Source organism: Eretmochelys imbricata, chromosome 9, assembly GCF_965152235.1.
Source record: "Eretmochelys imbricata isolate rEreImb1 chromosome 9, rEreImb1.hap1, whole genome shotgun sequence".
In the NCBI taxonomy this organism is placed as follows: Eukaryota; Metazoa; Chordata; order Testudines; family Cheloniidae; genus Eretmochelys; species Eretmochelys imbricata.
Window position 1 is genome coordinate 58,953,789 of NC_135580.1, and position 13,417 is coordinate 58,967,205.

Below are 13,417 nucleotides of genomic sequence, written 5' to 3' on the forward strand. Positions count from 1 at the left end.
AACACCCCCAAACTTACAGCTTTACCCAGTTCTGTCTCTTGCAGTGTTGTAACTCAGCTGAAGTGAATGAAGTCACACCAATTAGAGCAGTGAAAATGAGAGAATGGGGTGTTCATACTGCTGACATAGGCTATCATAGGATATTTACCAGCTGAGCCAGGACTCATTCACCAATCTAGAACTGCAGAAGAAGTGTTGGGAAATCTAAGTATCCTTGGACTTTCAGGAAGCCTTTGACAAGGTCCCTCACCTAAAGCTCTTAAGCGAAGTAAGCAGTCTTGGGATAAGAAGGAAGGTTCTCTCATGGCTCAGTCACTGGTTAAAAGACAGGAAACAAAGGGTAGGAATAAATTGTCAAGTTTTCACAGTAGAGAGAGGTAAATAATGGGGTCCCCTGAGGAACTGTAATAGGACTCGTGCTGTTCAACATATTCATAAATGAGCTGGAAAAGGGGGGTAAACAATGAGGTGGCCAAGTTTTCAGATGATACAAAATTACTCAAGATATTTAAGTCCAAAGATGACTGCGAAGAATTTCAGATCTCACAAAACTGGGTGACTGGGCAACAGAAGAACGGCATACTGCATCAGACCAAAGGTCCATCTAGTATGTGTGCCCTGGAGGGAATGAACAGAACAGGTCATCATCAAGTGATCCACTCCATGTCGCCCATTCCTAGCTTCTGGCAAACAAGCTAGGGACACCATCCCTGCCCATCCTGGCTAATAGCCATTGATGGACCTGTCCCCCATGAATTTATCTAGTTCTTTTTTGACCCCTGCTATAGTCTTGGCCTGCACAACATCCTCTGGCAAGGAGTGCCACAGGTTTACTGTTGTATGAAAAAATACTTCCTTTTGTTTCATAGAATTATAGAATATCATGATTGGAAGGGACCTCAGGAGGTCATTTAGTTCAACCCCCTGCTCAAAGCAGGACCAGTCCCCAACTAAATCATCCCAGCCAGGGCTTTGTCAAGCCTGACCTTGAAAATCTCTAAGGAAGGACCACCTCCCTAGGTAACCCATTGCTGTGCTTCACCACCCTCCTAGTGAAAAAAGTTTTTCCTAATATCCAGCCTAGACCTCCACCACTGCAACTTGAGACCATTACTCCTTATTCTGTCATCTGGTACCACTGAAAACAGTCTAGATCCAGCTTCTTAGGAACCCCCTTTCATGTAGTTGAAAGCAGTTATCAAATCCCCCCTCATTCTTCTCTTCTGCAGACTAAATAATCCCAGTTCCCTCAGCCTCTCCTCATAAATCATGTGCTCCAGCCCCCTAATCATTTTTGTTGCCCTCCTCTGGATGTTTTCCAATTTTTCCACATCCTTCTTGTAGTTTGGGGTCCAAAACTGGACACAGTACTCCAGATGAGGCCTCACCAATGCTGAATAGAGGGGAATGATCATGTCTCTCGATCTGTTGGCAATGCTCCTACTTATATAGCCCAAAATGCCATGAGCCTTCTTGGCAACAAGGGCACAGTGTTGACTCATATCCAGCTTCTAGTCCACTGTAACTCCTAGATCCTTTTCTGCAGAACTTCTGCTTAGCCAGTCGGTCCCCAGCCTGTAGCTGTGCATGGGATTCTTCGGTCCTAAGTGCAGGACTCTGCACTTGTCCTTGTTGAACCTCATCAGATTTCTTTTGGCCCAATCCTCCAATTTGTCTAGGTCACTCTGGACCCTATCCCTACCCTCCAGCATATCAACTCTCCCACCAGCTTAGTGCCATCTGAACTTGCTGAGGATGCAATCTATCCCATCGTCCAGATCATTAATAAAGATGTTGAACAAAACTGGCCCCAGAACCGACCCTTGGGGCACTCTGCTTGATACTGGCTGCCAACTAGACATGGAGCCATTGATCACTACCTGTTGAGCCCAACAATCTAGCCAGCTTTCTAGCCACCTTATTTTCCATTCATCCAGCCCATACTTCTTTAACTTGCTGACAAGAATACTGTGGGAGACCGTATCAAAAGCTTTGCTAAAGTCAAGGAATAACACGTTCACTGCTTTCTCCTCATCCACAGAGCCAGTTATCTCATCAAGAAGGCAATTAGGTTAGTCAGGCATGACTTGCCCTTGGTGAATCCATGCTGACTGTTCCTGATCACTTTCCTCTCCTTTAAGTGCTTCAAAACTGATTCATAAGAACAAAAAATGGCCTTACTGGGTGAGAGCAAAGGTCCATCCTGTCTACCTACAGTGGCCAATGCCAGGTGCCCTAGAAGGAATTAATCTAACAGGTAATGATCAAGTGATCTCTCTCCTGCCATCCATCTCCACCCTCTGACAAACAGAGGCTGGGGATACCATTCCTTACCCATCCTGGCTAATAGCCATTAATGGACTTAACCTCCATGAATTTATCTAGTTCTCTTTTAAACCCTCTTATAGTCCTAGCCTTCACAACCTCCTCAGGCAAGGAGTTCCACAGGTTGACTGTGCGCTGTGTGAAGAAGAACTTCTTTTTATTTGTTTTAAACCTGCTGCCCATTAATTTTATTTGGTGGCCCCTAGTTCTTATATTATGGGAACAAGTAAAAAACTTTTTCTTATTCACTTTCTCCACACCACTCATGATTTTATATACCTCTATCATATCTCCCCTTAGTCTCCTCTTTTCCAAGCTGAAAAGTCCTAGTCTCTTTAATCTCTCCTCATATGGACCCGTTCCAAACCCCTAATCCTTTTAGTTGCCCTTCTCTGAACCTTTTCTAACGCTAGTATATCTTTTTTGAGATGAGGAGACCACATCTGTAAGCAGTATTCAGGATGTACCATGGATTTATATAAGGGCAATAAGATATTTTCCATCTTATTCTCTATCCCTTTTTTTAATGATTCCTAACATCCTGTTCACCTTTTTGACTGCCGCTGCACACTGCATGGATGTCTTCAGAGAACTATCCACGATGGCTCCAAGATCTTTCCTGATTGGTTTAGCAAAATTAGCTCCCATCATATTGTATGTATAGTTGGGGTTATTTTTTCCAATGTGCATTACTTCACATTTATCCACATTAAATTTCATTTGCCATTTTGTTGCCTAATCACTTAGTTTTGTGAGATCTTTTTGAAGTTCTTCACAGTCTGCTTTGGTCTTAACTATCTTGAGCAGTTTAGTATTGTCTGCAAACTTTGCCACCTCAGTGTTTACCCCTTTCTCCAGATCATTTATGAATAGGTTGAATAGGATTGGTCCTAGGACTGACCCTGGGGGAACACCACTAGTTACCCCTCTCCATTCTGAAAATTTACCATTTATTCCTGCCCTTTGTTCCCTGTCTTTTAACCAGTTCTCAGACCATGAAAGGATCTTCCCTCTTATCCCATGACAACTTAATTTACGTAAGAGCCTTTGGTGAGGGACCTTGTCAAAGGCTTTCTGGAAATCTAAGTATACTATGTCCACTGGATCCCCCTTGTCCACATGTTTGTTGACCCCTTCAAAGAACTCTAATAGATTACAGAGTGGTAGCTGTGTTAGTCTGTATCAGCAAAAAAAACCATGAGTGCTTGTGGCACCTTAGAGACTAACAAATTTATCTGGGCATAAGCTTTCGTAGCCCACGAAAGCTTTTGCCCAAATAAATTTGTTAATCTCTAAGGTGCCACAAGTACTCCTCTAATAGATTAGTAAGACATGATCTCCCTTTACAGAAACCATGTTGACTTTTGACCAACAATTTATGTTCTGCTATGTGTCTGACAATTTTATTCTTTACTATTGTTTCAACTAATTCGCCCAGTACTGACGTTAGACTTATCGGTCTGTAATTGCTGGGATCACCTCTTGAGCCCTTTTTAAATATTGGCATTACATTAGCTATCTTCCAGTCATTGGGTACAGAAGCTGATTTAAAGGATGGGTTACAAATCATAGTTAATAGTTCTGCAATTTCACATTTGAGTTCTTTCAGAACTCTTGGGTGAATGCCATCTGGCCCCAGTGAGTTGTTACTGTTAAGTTTATCAATTAATTCCAAAACTTCCTCTAATTACACTTGAATCTGTGACAAATCCTCAGATTTGTCAGATTCCTTGAGGACCTGCTCCATGATTTATTTGTTTTAAACCTGCTTCCTATTGAAAAAATGGCAGATGCAATGCAATGTTGATAAATGCAAAATAATGTACTTTGAAAAACATCATCCCAACTACACACCTCTACCCCAATATAATGTGGTCCTCGGGAGCCAAAAAAATCTTATCGCATTATATTGAACTTGCTTTGGCCTCCAGCATTTCCATTATTAATAGTCAGTTCCCGCCCCTGACTGACCCCTCAGAATCTCTGACCCATCCAACCCCGCCACCCGCTCCCTGTCCCCTGACTGCCTCGACCCCTATCCACACCCCAGATCCCTGACATGCCCCCGGGACTCCCAAGCCCTATCCAACGCCCCCGTTCCCCGTCCCCTGACCGCTCAACCCCCAGAACCTCTGAACCATCCAACCCCCCCTGCTCCCTGTCCCCTGACCGCCCCCCAAGACCCTCGGCCCCTTATCCAACCCCTCGGCCCTAGCCTGGCACCCTTAACACGCCGCTCAGAGCAGCATGTCGGAGCCTGATGTGCTGATCCGCCGGAGTGCGCAGCCCCGCCCCCCAGTGCACTGCTTTACTGCGTTATATCCAAATTCCCGTTATATCGGGGTAGAGTTTACATACAAAATGATGAAGTCTAAATTAGCTGCTACTACTCAAGAATAGAGATCTTGGAGGCATTATAGAAAACATCCACTCGATGTGCAGCAGCATTAAAAAAAAAGCTAACAATGTTAGGAACCATTAGGTGCCGCGCCGCAGCAGGTAATTTCGGGGGGGGGGCGGGGCTCAGGGGAACCAGTCCCCGCCCCAGCTCACCTCCGCCACCCTTGGCCTGAGGGGAAGCCGCAGCCTGCTTCTCAGCCCTCCCTGGCTTCCCACTGAACAGCTGATTCGCGAGAAGCTGGTGTGTGGGATGGGGCGGAGAAGCAGAGCGGGGCGGTGGGTTCAGGGGAGGAGGCGGAGGCAGAGTGGAGGTGAGCTGGGGTTGGTCATGGGATGGGGAACTGCCAGTGGGTCCTCCAGCCCCGGAGCACCCAGGAAGTCGGCGCCTAAGGCACCACTTTTGATGTGATCAGTGGGGGAGTGGCTGCTCCCCCTGCTCCCCCCCAGCTACGCTCCCCTGCCCCTAGGAGCCAGTGGGACCTGCTGGATGCTTCCTGGGAGCTTCCCCAGGTAAGCACCGCCGGGACTCCCCACCTCGCTCCCCGGCAGGTGCCTCTGGCTCTTAGGGGTGGGGTGGGCACCCACTACGGTGGCCAACGAGACCCTCCTGCCCGGTTCTGGGGTCAGTCAGGGGACGGGGAGACGGTTGGATGGGGCAGGGGTCCTTGGGGGGAGGGCTTCAAGGAACACGGGGGGGGGGGGGTTGGATGGAGCAGGAGTCCTGGGGGGCGGGGGTGGGCAACGATGCCCTTGTGGGGTGAGGAGGGAACCCGTTGTTAAGATTTTGGCAGCTCATCACTGTTCTGCACTCACTACACCACTGGGAGGGCTTGCAAGAACTCTGGAGGGCAGGATTAGATTTCAAAAAGATCTTGATCAAGTGAGAAAATGAAATTCTGTGAGAATAAGTGCAAAGTGTGACATTTAGAAAGCAAAACTCAAATACACAACCACAAAATGGGGAATAACTGGCCAGGTGGTTGCATTGCGGGCAAGGGTCTGGGGTGCTAGTGGCTCACTGATGGAATGTGAGTGATGCAGCTGTGAAAAAGGCTCATATTGTTAGGGGTGTATTAACAGGAGTGGGGTATCTGAGACATGGGAGGGAACTGTCCCGCTCTGTTCCGCACTGGTGAGCCCTCAGCTGGGGAAGTGCGTCCAGTCCTGGCTACTGCACTTTCAGAAAGAGGACAAGTTGGAGAATGCCCTTGGGACTACAGCTCCCAGCATGCCCTGGGAAGGGCAGGCCGCGCCATAGGACTACAGCTCCCGGCGTGCCCCGGGCCCGGCAGGCTGGCCCCTCGCGTGCCGTTGGTCCGGACAGGCCGGAGGGCGCGGAGCCGGCTTGGGGCCCGATGGAGGCGGCTCTGCCGCTGCGCCCGGTCTATGTCTGTAGCCCAGAGTACCTGGCGCTGTGCGACTCGCTCTGCAAAGTGCCTAAAAGGGTGGGTGAGCGGGGGGCCCTGTGGGGGGCGGGTAGGGCACTGTGGAGTGCGGGGTGGGGAGCTTGGGGGGCGGGAAGGTTGGGGGGCAGGATAGGGCGGGGGGGGTGTGGGGAGCTGGGGGGGCACTGTGGAGTGCGGGGTGGGGAGCTGGGGGGCGGGAAGGTTGGGGGGCAGGATAGGGCGGGGCGGTGTGGGGAGCTGGGGGGCACTGTGGAGTGCGGGGTGGGGAGGTTGGGGGGCAGGATAGGACACTGCGGAGTGGGGAGCTGGGGGGGCAGAGTAGGGCACTGTGGAGTGCGGGGTGGCAGGGTGGGGATGTTGGGGGGCAGGATAGGGTACTGCGGGGTGGGGAGCTTGGGGGGGCCTGTTGTGGGCAGGGTGGGATGGTGCAGGGTGGGGAGCTGTGATGGGCTCGGTGGGTAGCTTGAGGGGTGGGGTGGGGAATTTGAGGGGGGTCCTGTGTGGGGTGGGGTTTCTGGGTGGAGGTGGCAGAGGGTGGTGGACCCTGGGGAGCAGGTTGTGACTTTCCCATCCTAGCTTAGAAGGGTCTGGTGTAATCCAGTGGTCTGGGAGTAGCAGCAGGGCGGGTATAAAAACAGTGTGAAGCACACCCCCTGCCAGTGAGAACATCTGTGTTATAATTGTTATTTGTACATCTGGAGGCCTTTCCGGAGATCAGGGCCCCGTCGTGCTCAGCCCCGCACAGACACATAGCAAGCGATGCTCCCTGCTGCAGAGCCTCAGCTGGCTGAGGGGAAAAGGGGAGCTGCCAAGGGGAAGAGATTTATGTGACAAAATAGCGACATGGGAGCTAATGTACCCCAGAAAGATTTGTAAGGACCTTTAAAACCTGCCTGAGGGAGAAATCGGGAGCAGGGAACCTTGTTTAGGAAAACGGGGCATAAATCTGTTTTGCTTTGATAACATTTATGTTAAAATCTACTCCTCTTCCCTGTGCTTAACTCCAGAGGGGGGATCTCAGCGGACCTGGCAGTCTCTAGACAAGCTGCTGTTGGGAATGCTCGACCCGGCTGCAACAGATCCCAGACTGAGACAGACCTGGATAAAATCCTTATACCAAACTCTGCACCCCCATGTATTCTGCAAATGCCACGTTCTTCAGAAGAACTATTTCAGGTGTAAAAAGAAAAGGAGCACCTGTGGCACCTTAGAAACTAACAAATGTATTTGGGCATAAGCTTTCGTGGGCTAAAACCCTGATGAAGTGGGTTTTAGCCCACGAAAGCTTATACCCAAATACATTTGTTAGTCTCTAAGGTGCCACAAGTACTCGTTCTTTTTGCTGATACAGACTAACATGGCTACCACTCTGAAACCTATTTCAGGTGTGAATAGGAGTAAGAAGATGTTCAAGCCTTGTATCGGTATTGCTGTTTAGGTTTCCCCAAGGCTGCCTATAACCATAGTTTTCAAGCACTAAACCCATCCAAGTCACACTGGGAAGGAAATCCATATAAGGGTGGGGGAAAAGAAATATTGAGTGATTCCTTTTAATTAAAAAAAAAAAAGGAAAAGGAAAACAAAGAAAAAGCTGTTTGAAGCTGCTCAGAGTTCAGGAGTGGTTGATATAGTCCCTGGGAGATGGATCAGTGGGCAGAGTCCAAGTGAGATGGTCAAAGATTCATGATAAATTCAGTATATCACATGGATGTCACCTGTGTGATATACATAAGGCCCTTTGGGTTTGTTATTTTATTTTATTTTTAATTTCTTGGGATTTTCATTTTTATTAATTTAAAAAAAAAAAAAACCCTGGAGAAAATAGGTAAAAACTGAACTCAAAGGGCAGAGTGGGGGTAGGGGGAAGCCGAGTCTCACCATGTGGCAGTAGCCTTCCACTCCTTGCAGTGGTCCAGCCTTTTCAGCTTCCAGGACCTAGCTCCCTGCCCTTCTCATTCTACCACTGTGTGGAGGAAGCAGATGGGGCCATGAGGAAGGGCTGAGTTCTGAAGGGGAGCAGAAGGCTGCATCCCTGACTACTGGCCCCTGGTGTACAGAGCCCCTCCTAACCTGGCTTTCCCTTGCACACAGCCACATCTGGTTTCCCTGTGAAAAATTCCTGGGTCCTGAAAAAGCCAAAATTTGGATGAAAATCAGTAAAACCTGAATATTTTTTTTTTTGAAAACCCAGGAATTTTGTGGGGAAATTGGTAAGGCGCTTCATTATTAGTCTTTTGGTACATACGAGCACTGTTTAAGTTTAGGATCTCTGACATATCTGCTGTATGTTTGTGTGGAGGTTAGGTTGCAAGCTGTTGGGTTCGGGACATTCTTCTGCATATGGCACAGGCCTACTTGGTAACCCATGCATAACTTGGTAACCTGTGCTCTTATGTTTCTATTCTGTAGGCCAGTATGGTGCATTCTTTGATCAAAGCATATTCCTTACTTGACCACATGAGGTAAGTCACATCATCTATTTCCTGAAGACTGTATGCTAATTGCCTGATCCTGTAGGTCAGAGGTGGGCAAACTATGGCCTGCCTGGCCCTTGAGCTCCCAGCTGGGGAGGCTAGCCCCCGGCCCCTCCCTTGCTGTTCCCGCTCCGCCGCAGCCTCAGCGCACTGTGCCACCTGGTCACTGGCCTGCCACTCCTGCTGGGCAGTGCGGCGGCATAGCTGGCTCTGGTATGGTAAGGGAGCGGGGGGGTTTTGGGAGGCAGTCAGGGGACAGGGGGCCGTTGGTTGCGGTGGAGGTTCTGGGCCGGCGGGGAGGTCAGGGGATGAGGAACAGGGGGATGGGGGTGGAGTCCCGGGGGGCGGGGGTGTGCATAGGGGTCATGGCAGTCAGGGGACAGAGGATGGGGGTTGGATGCGGAGGGGGGAGGTTGAGTGGGGTCCTGGGGGGTGGTTAGGGGCGGGGAGGTCCTGTGAGGGGGCTCTCAGGGGTCAAGGAGCAGGGGGGGTTGGATTGGTTGGGGGTTCTGAGGGGGGCGGGAAGTGGGAGGGGGTGGATAGGGGGCAGGGGCCTTGCTGTTTGGGGAGGCACAGCCTTTCCTACCCGGCCCTCCATACAGTATCACAACCCCGATGTGGCCCTCGGGCCAAAAAGTTTGCCCATCCCTGCTGTAGGTGCTGAGTATCATCAGCTCTCCAGGAACTCAGTGCCATGCACCACAGTGCAGGATTGGGTCCTGCATTCTGTGCGTTCATAAAACCCATACACTTAGTTCTTGTGTTGTTGATTTGTAAGCAGAATTTGCTTGTTCTGCTAAATGGACAGTGTTACAGTAGTTCTAACAGATGCGATTTATCATCAGACCTCAGAATCTGATAAGAAAAGTCTTCCAGATACTAAGTATCTAGTATTTTTTTTTTTTAAATGTGCCATGCCATCTTCAACTTCTATTAATGAGTGACAGTGACCAAGCACTGATTAGCTTTCCTGCTGCTAGTAGAGCCTGATGGGCAGCTGGGAAACCAGCATAGACCATGTCAGTTTCTCATTGCTGCTTGAGAACAGACTAGCCAAGTCTTAGAGCTATTCATGGGGTACAAAGGATTCAGACAGAGGGTTGGAGTACGGTATTGAAGAGCACTTCCCTCAGGAGGGTGGTGGGAATTGGGTAGGGAGGAAGAGAGGTCAACACTTCTCTTCCAGCGCTTAAGGGAGCTGGTTTATGTGTTCAAACATACTGGACGCCTGTTTGCCTGCTACAGATGATAGAACCTCTGAGCAGTGTCCAGTAATAGCATCTTAAAGGAATCCCAGCTTTTCTTTGAATGCTTGTTCGTGTTGATTCCATTCTAGGTGTGCGCATGCCCACGTGCACGGTCGTTGGAGATTTTTGCCTTAGCGGTATCCGTAGGGTTGGCAGTGGTGCCCCATTGAGTGCCGTGCTCATGCACTGGACTATCAGGTGCCGCCGACCCTACGCCCTCTCAGTTCCTTCTTACCACCCATGGTGGTTAGTCGGAGTGCCTTTCTTTGCATTGCAAGGGCTAGTGGTTTTCGTCTTACTGACTTCGAGCCTCAGGGCCTTGTAAATAGTTAGTTTATAGTAGTTAATGCTAAGTGTAGTTAATAGTTAGCAGTTAGAGTCCCAGTGGGGACTTTGCCCCAGGTGAGGCATTCCCGGGTCTCCAGGGTTTAAGCCCTGCATGTACTGCAACAGGCCTATGCTGCCTCAAGTGCCTGGGAGAATCATATGTTAGAGATAAGTGCTGAATTTGTTAAAACTTTCAGCCCTGCATGCAGAAGGAGTGGGATGTTCATTTACAGGCTCTCCTCATGGAATTTGCCCTTCATCCAGCTTCTGTGCCGTCCCACCAGGACTCGCTGAGGGCCTCGGTGTGCTCCCAGCACTGGGCTCCATCCAGCACCATTCCCTGTCACCGGTGCCCAAAAAGAAGGCTAGGAAGCATGGCTCCCTGACATCAGGCAAAAACGGACATGAGCCATTGGGCAAGGGACCCACTTCGAGCCATGCAGCCACTCTGGAGCCCCACACTTGTGCCTCCCCGGTCGGGGCCCTTAGCCCCTTGAAAGATCCACCACTGACTCCTGGGAGCGGCATGGGACCGAAACCCCCGGATGGCACCAACGCCTTCACAAGCTTCCCTGGAGCCAAGAGAGCAAAGGCCTCTGCCTGCACCGCTGATACAGCATGTGCCTCAGAAACTAGTAAAGGCTCCCCTCGGGGGCAAGCCAGCTGCTAAGACCCCTTGGGGCGGTAGAGTGCCACCGATCCCCCGAGATGAAGCGGCACTCTCCACCTCCGTGCCGCAGGTCACCGGAATGGCAGCCCAGATCCTCTGGGACTTGCCCTAAGTCACCAGCACTGTGATTGCGGTTCCCAGCATAGATCGCCTAGAGGAAGGTGCTGGTCTCCGTATGACGGGCACTGTTTGCCCTCCCACCAGTTGTTCTCTCAGCGAAGATTCCGGCCGCCTGCCTCATGTGTTCCCTGTTGTGTTTCTGATTCCCCGGCACCGGTTCCCTCGATACCGGCACCAATCCCCTTGCTCCAGGCACCAGTCTCCGACAGCGACAGTCAGCAAACAAACTCAAGCATTGATAGCCCCACCGTGGTCACCGGAAGGGGATTCCTCTGGCATGGAAGCTCAGTTCAGTCCCTTGCCTAGACGGCACTGGCGCAATGGCCTTATTGCAGCCCGGCCCAGCAAAACACCCTAGGGGCCAGAAGCACTCATTTTCAGGGTGCAGTCAAGAGCAATGCACTAGTCACCTCCCAGGATTCATTCTGCTCTTTCCTCAACCATCTTTGTCCCTTCTGTTTGGCCTGGTCCCGAGTCACCTCAGACCGTTGGGTGCTGGAGATAGAGTTTTAAAGTTACACCCTGCGTTTTTTGGCCACTCCTTCCTTCCAGTCCCCATCCTTCCCATCCCTCTTCTAGGGACCCTTCACATGAGCAACTCCTCGTTCAAGATGGGCGGTGGAGGAGGTCCCTCAGGAAATGACAGGGAAGGATTCCACTCCCGTTATTTCCTAATCCCGAAAGCAAAAGGGGGCCTCAGGCCCATTTTGGACCTGTGATGCCTCAGCAATTCTCTCAAGAAGTTGAAGTTTAACATGGTCTCTCTGGCCTCCATCATCCCATCCCTGGATCCAGAAGACTGGTACGTTGCCCTTGGCTTGAAGGATGCATATTTCCATATTCCAAGGTCACAGATGTTTCCTCCATTTCATAGTGGGGGAATGCCATTTCCAGTTTACAGTGCTCCCCTCTGGCCTCTCATCGGCTCCAAGGGTCTTCACAAAATGTATGGCACCAGTGGCCACTTACCTAAGACATTGAGGGGTCCAGGTCTTCCCGTATCTCGACGATTGGCTCATCAAGGGCAGGTCTTGGGAACAAATGCAGAGAAGACTCGATCTGGTGCGTTCCACCTGCCGCAACCTGGGCCTGTTGATAAATGAGGAAAAAATCCGACTTAAGGCTAGTCCAACGCATGGAGTTTATTGGGGTGGTTCTCGACTCCACACGAGCCAGAGCCTTCCTTCCAGAGGCGTGTTTTCAAGTTATGTTGGACATGATCTCCCATGTGAAGAACCACTTGCTCACCATGACTCACACCTGCCTGCAGTTGCTGGGCCACATGGCCACCTGTACACACATGGTCAGTCATGTCCGGCTCCACCTGTGGCCTTTTCAAGCATGGCTGGTGTCTGTTTACACCCCCAACAGACACCACATACACCGGGTAGTCAGGGTGCTGGATCACATCCTGTTATCCCTGAAGTGGTGGTTGAACCCTGGGTTGATGTTGCAGGGTGTTCCCTTCATGGCCCCGTCCCCGTCGCTGACCCTGGTTTCAGATGCTTCTGACCTGGACTGGGGATCCCTCCTGGGCAAGCTCAGCACTCAAGGCCGCTGGCTGTGGGACGATCTGGCCCTTCACATCAATGTCAGGGAGCTAAAGGTGGTTCGCCTGGTCTGCCAGGCTTTCTTGCCCCACCTGAGGGGCAAGGTGGTGCAGGTCCTCACGGACAATACTGTCATGATGTATTACATCAACAGGCAGGGCGGAGCCAGGTTGTCAACCCTTTGCCAAGAAGCTCTCAGCCTTTGGGATTTCTGTGTGTGGCATTCCATTCATCTGGTAGCTGCGCACCTGCCCAGGACCAAAAATGAGCTAACAGATTGCCTCAGTAGGACTTTCTCATCTCACCACGAGTGATTGCTCCATCCAGAGGCAGCTAGTATGATCTTCCGAAAGTGGTGAACTCCCCAGGTGGACTTGTTTGCGTCCTGCCAGAACAGGAAATGCCACGTGTTCTCTTCACTCCGGGGGATGGACGGGGTTCCCTGTCTGATGCTTTCCTGCTCCTGTGGTTGGAAGCCCTGATGTATGCCTTCTTGCTGGTGCCATTGATCCACAGAGTCCTCGTGAAGATCAAACAGGACAGGGCGAAGGTTATCCTGATAGCTCCTGAGTGGTCTTGCCAGCACTGGTTTGGCATGCTGCTGGACCTTTTGGTAGCTGCGCCGCTGCAGCTTCCTCTCTGTCCAGCCCTGCTGTCCCAGGAGCATGACAATGTTCTGCATCCAAACCTAGAGGTGTAGCACTTGACAGCATGGCTACTGCGTGGCTGAATGCAGAAGAGCGGGAATGTTAGACCCAGCTGCAATAGGTCCCAGACTGAGTATCAGAAAGTCCTCCACCAGAGAAACTTACCTGGCAAAGTGGAAAAGATTCACATGCTGGGCTTCGGATCGGTGCGTCTGTGTCGAGCACATCTTGCTGCAGGTGATCCTGGATTA

General features: G+C 50.8%; 1 protein-coding gene across 7 annotated transcripts in view; it reads left to right on the forward strand.

The window, feature by feature from the left end:
* The first annotated feature begins 6,017 nt into the window (after window positions 1-6,017).
* Window positions 6,018-13,417, forward strand: part of HDAC8 (histone deacetylase 8) — a 127,647-nt gene continuing 120,247 nt past the window's right edge. For 5 of the 7 annotated variants that reach the window (XR_013347079.1, XM_077826033.1, XM_077826034.1 and 2 more), the window contains exons 1-3: window positions 6,018-6,170; window positions 7,139-7,307; window positions 8,541-8,593. Coding sequence is in view for 6 of the 7 variants with exons in the window: in XM_077826033.1 (XP_077682159.1) it covers window positions 6,112-6,170; window positions 7,139-7,307; window positions 8,541-8,593 (281 nt within the window). In the remaining variant the exon portion in view is untranslated. The remainder of the gene's footprint in view (window positions 6,171-7,138; window positions 7,308-8,540; window positions 8,594-13,417) is intronic. The other 2 variants (XM_077826036.1, XM_077826039.1) reach the window with 1 other exon arrangement.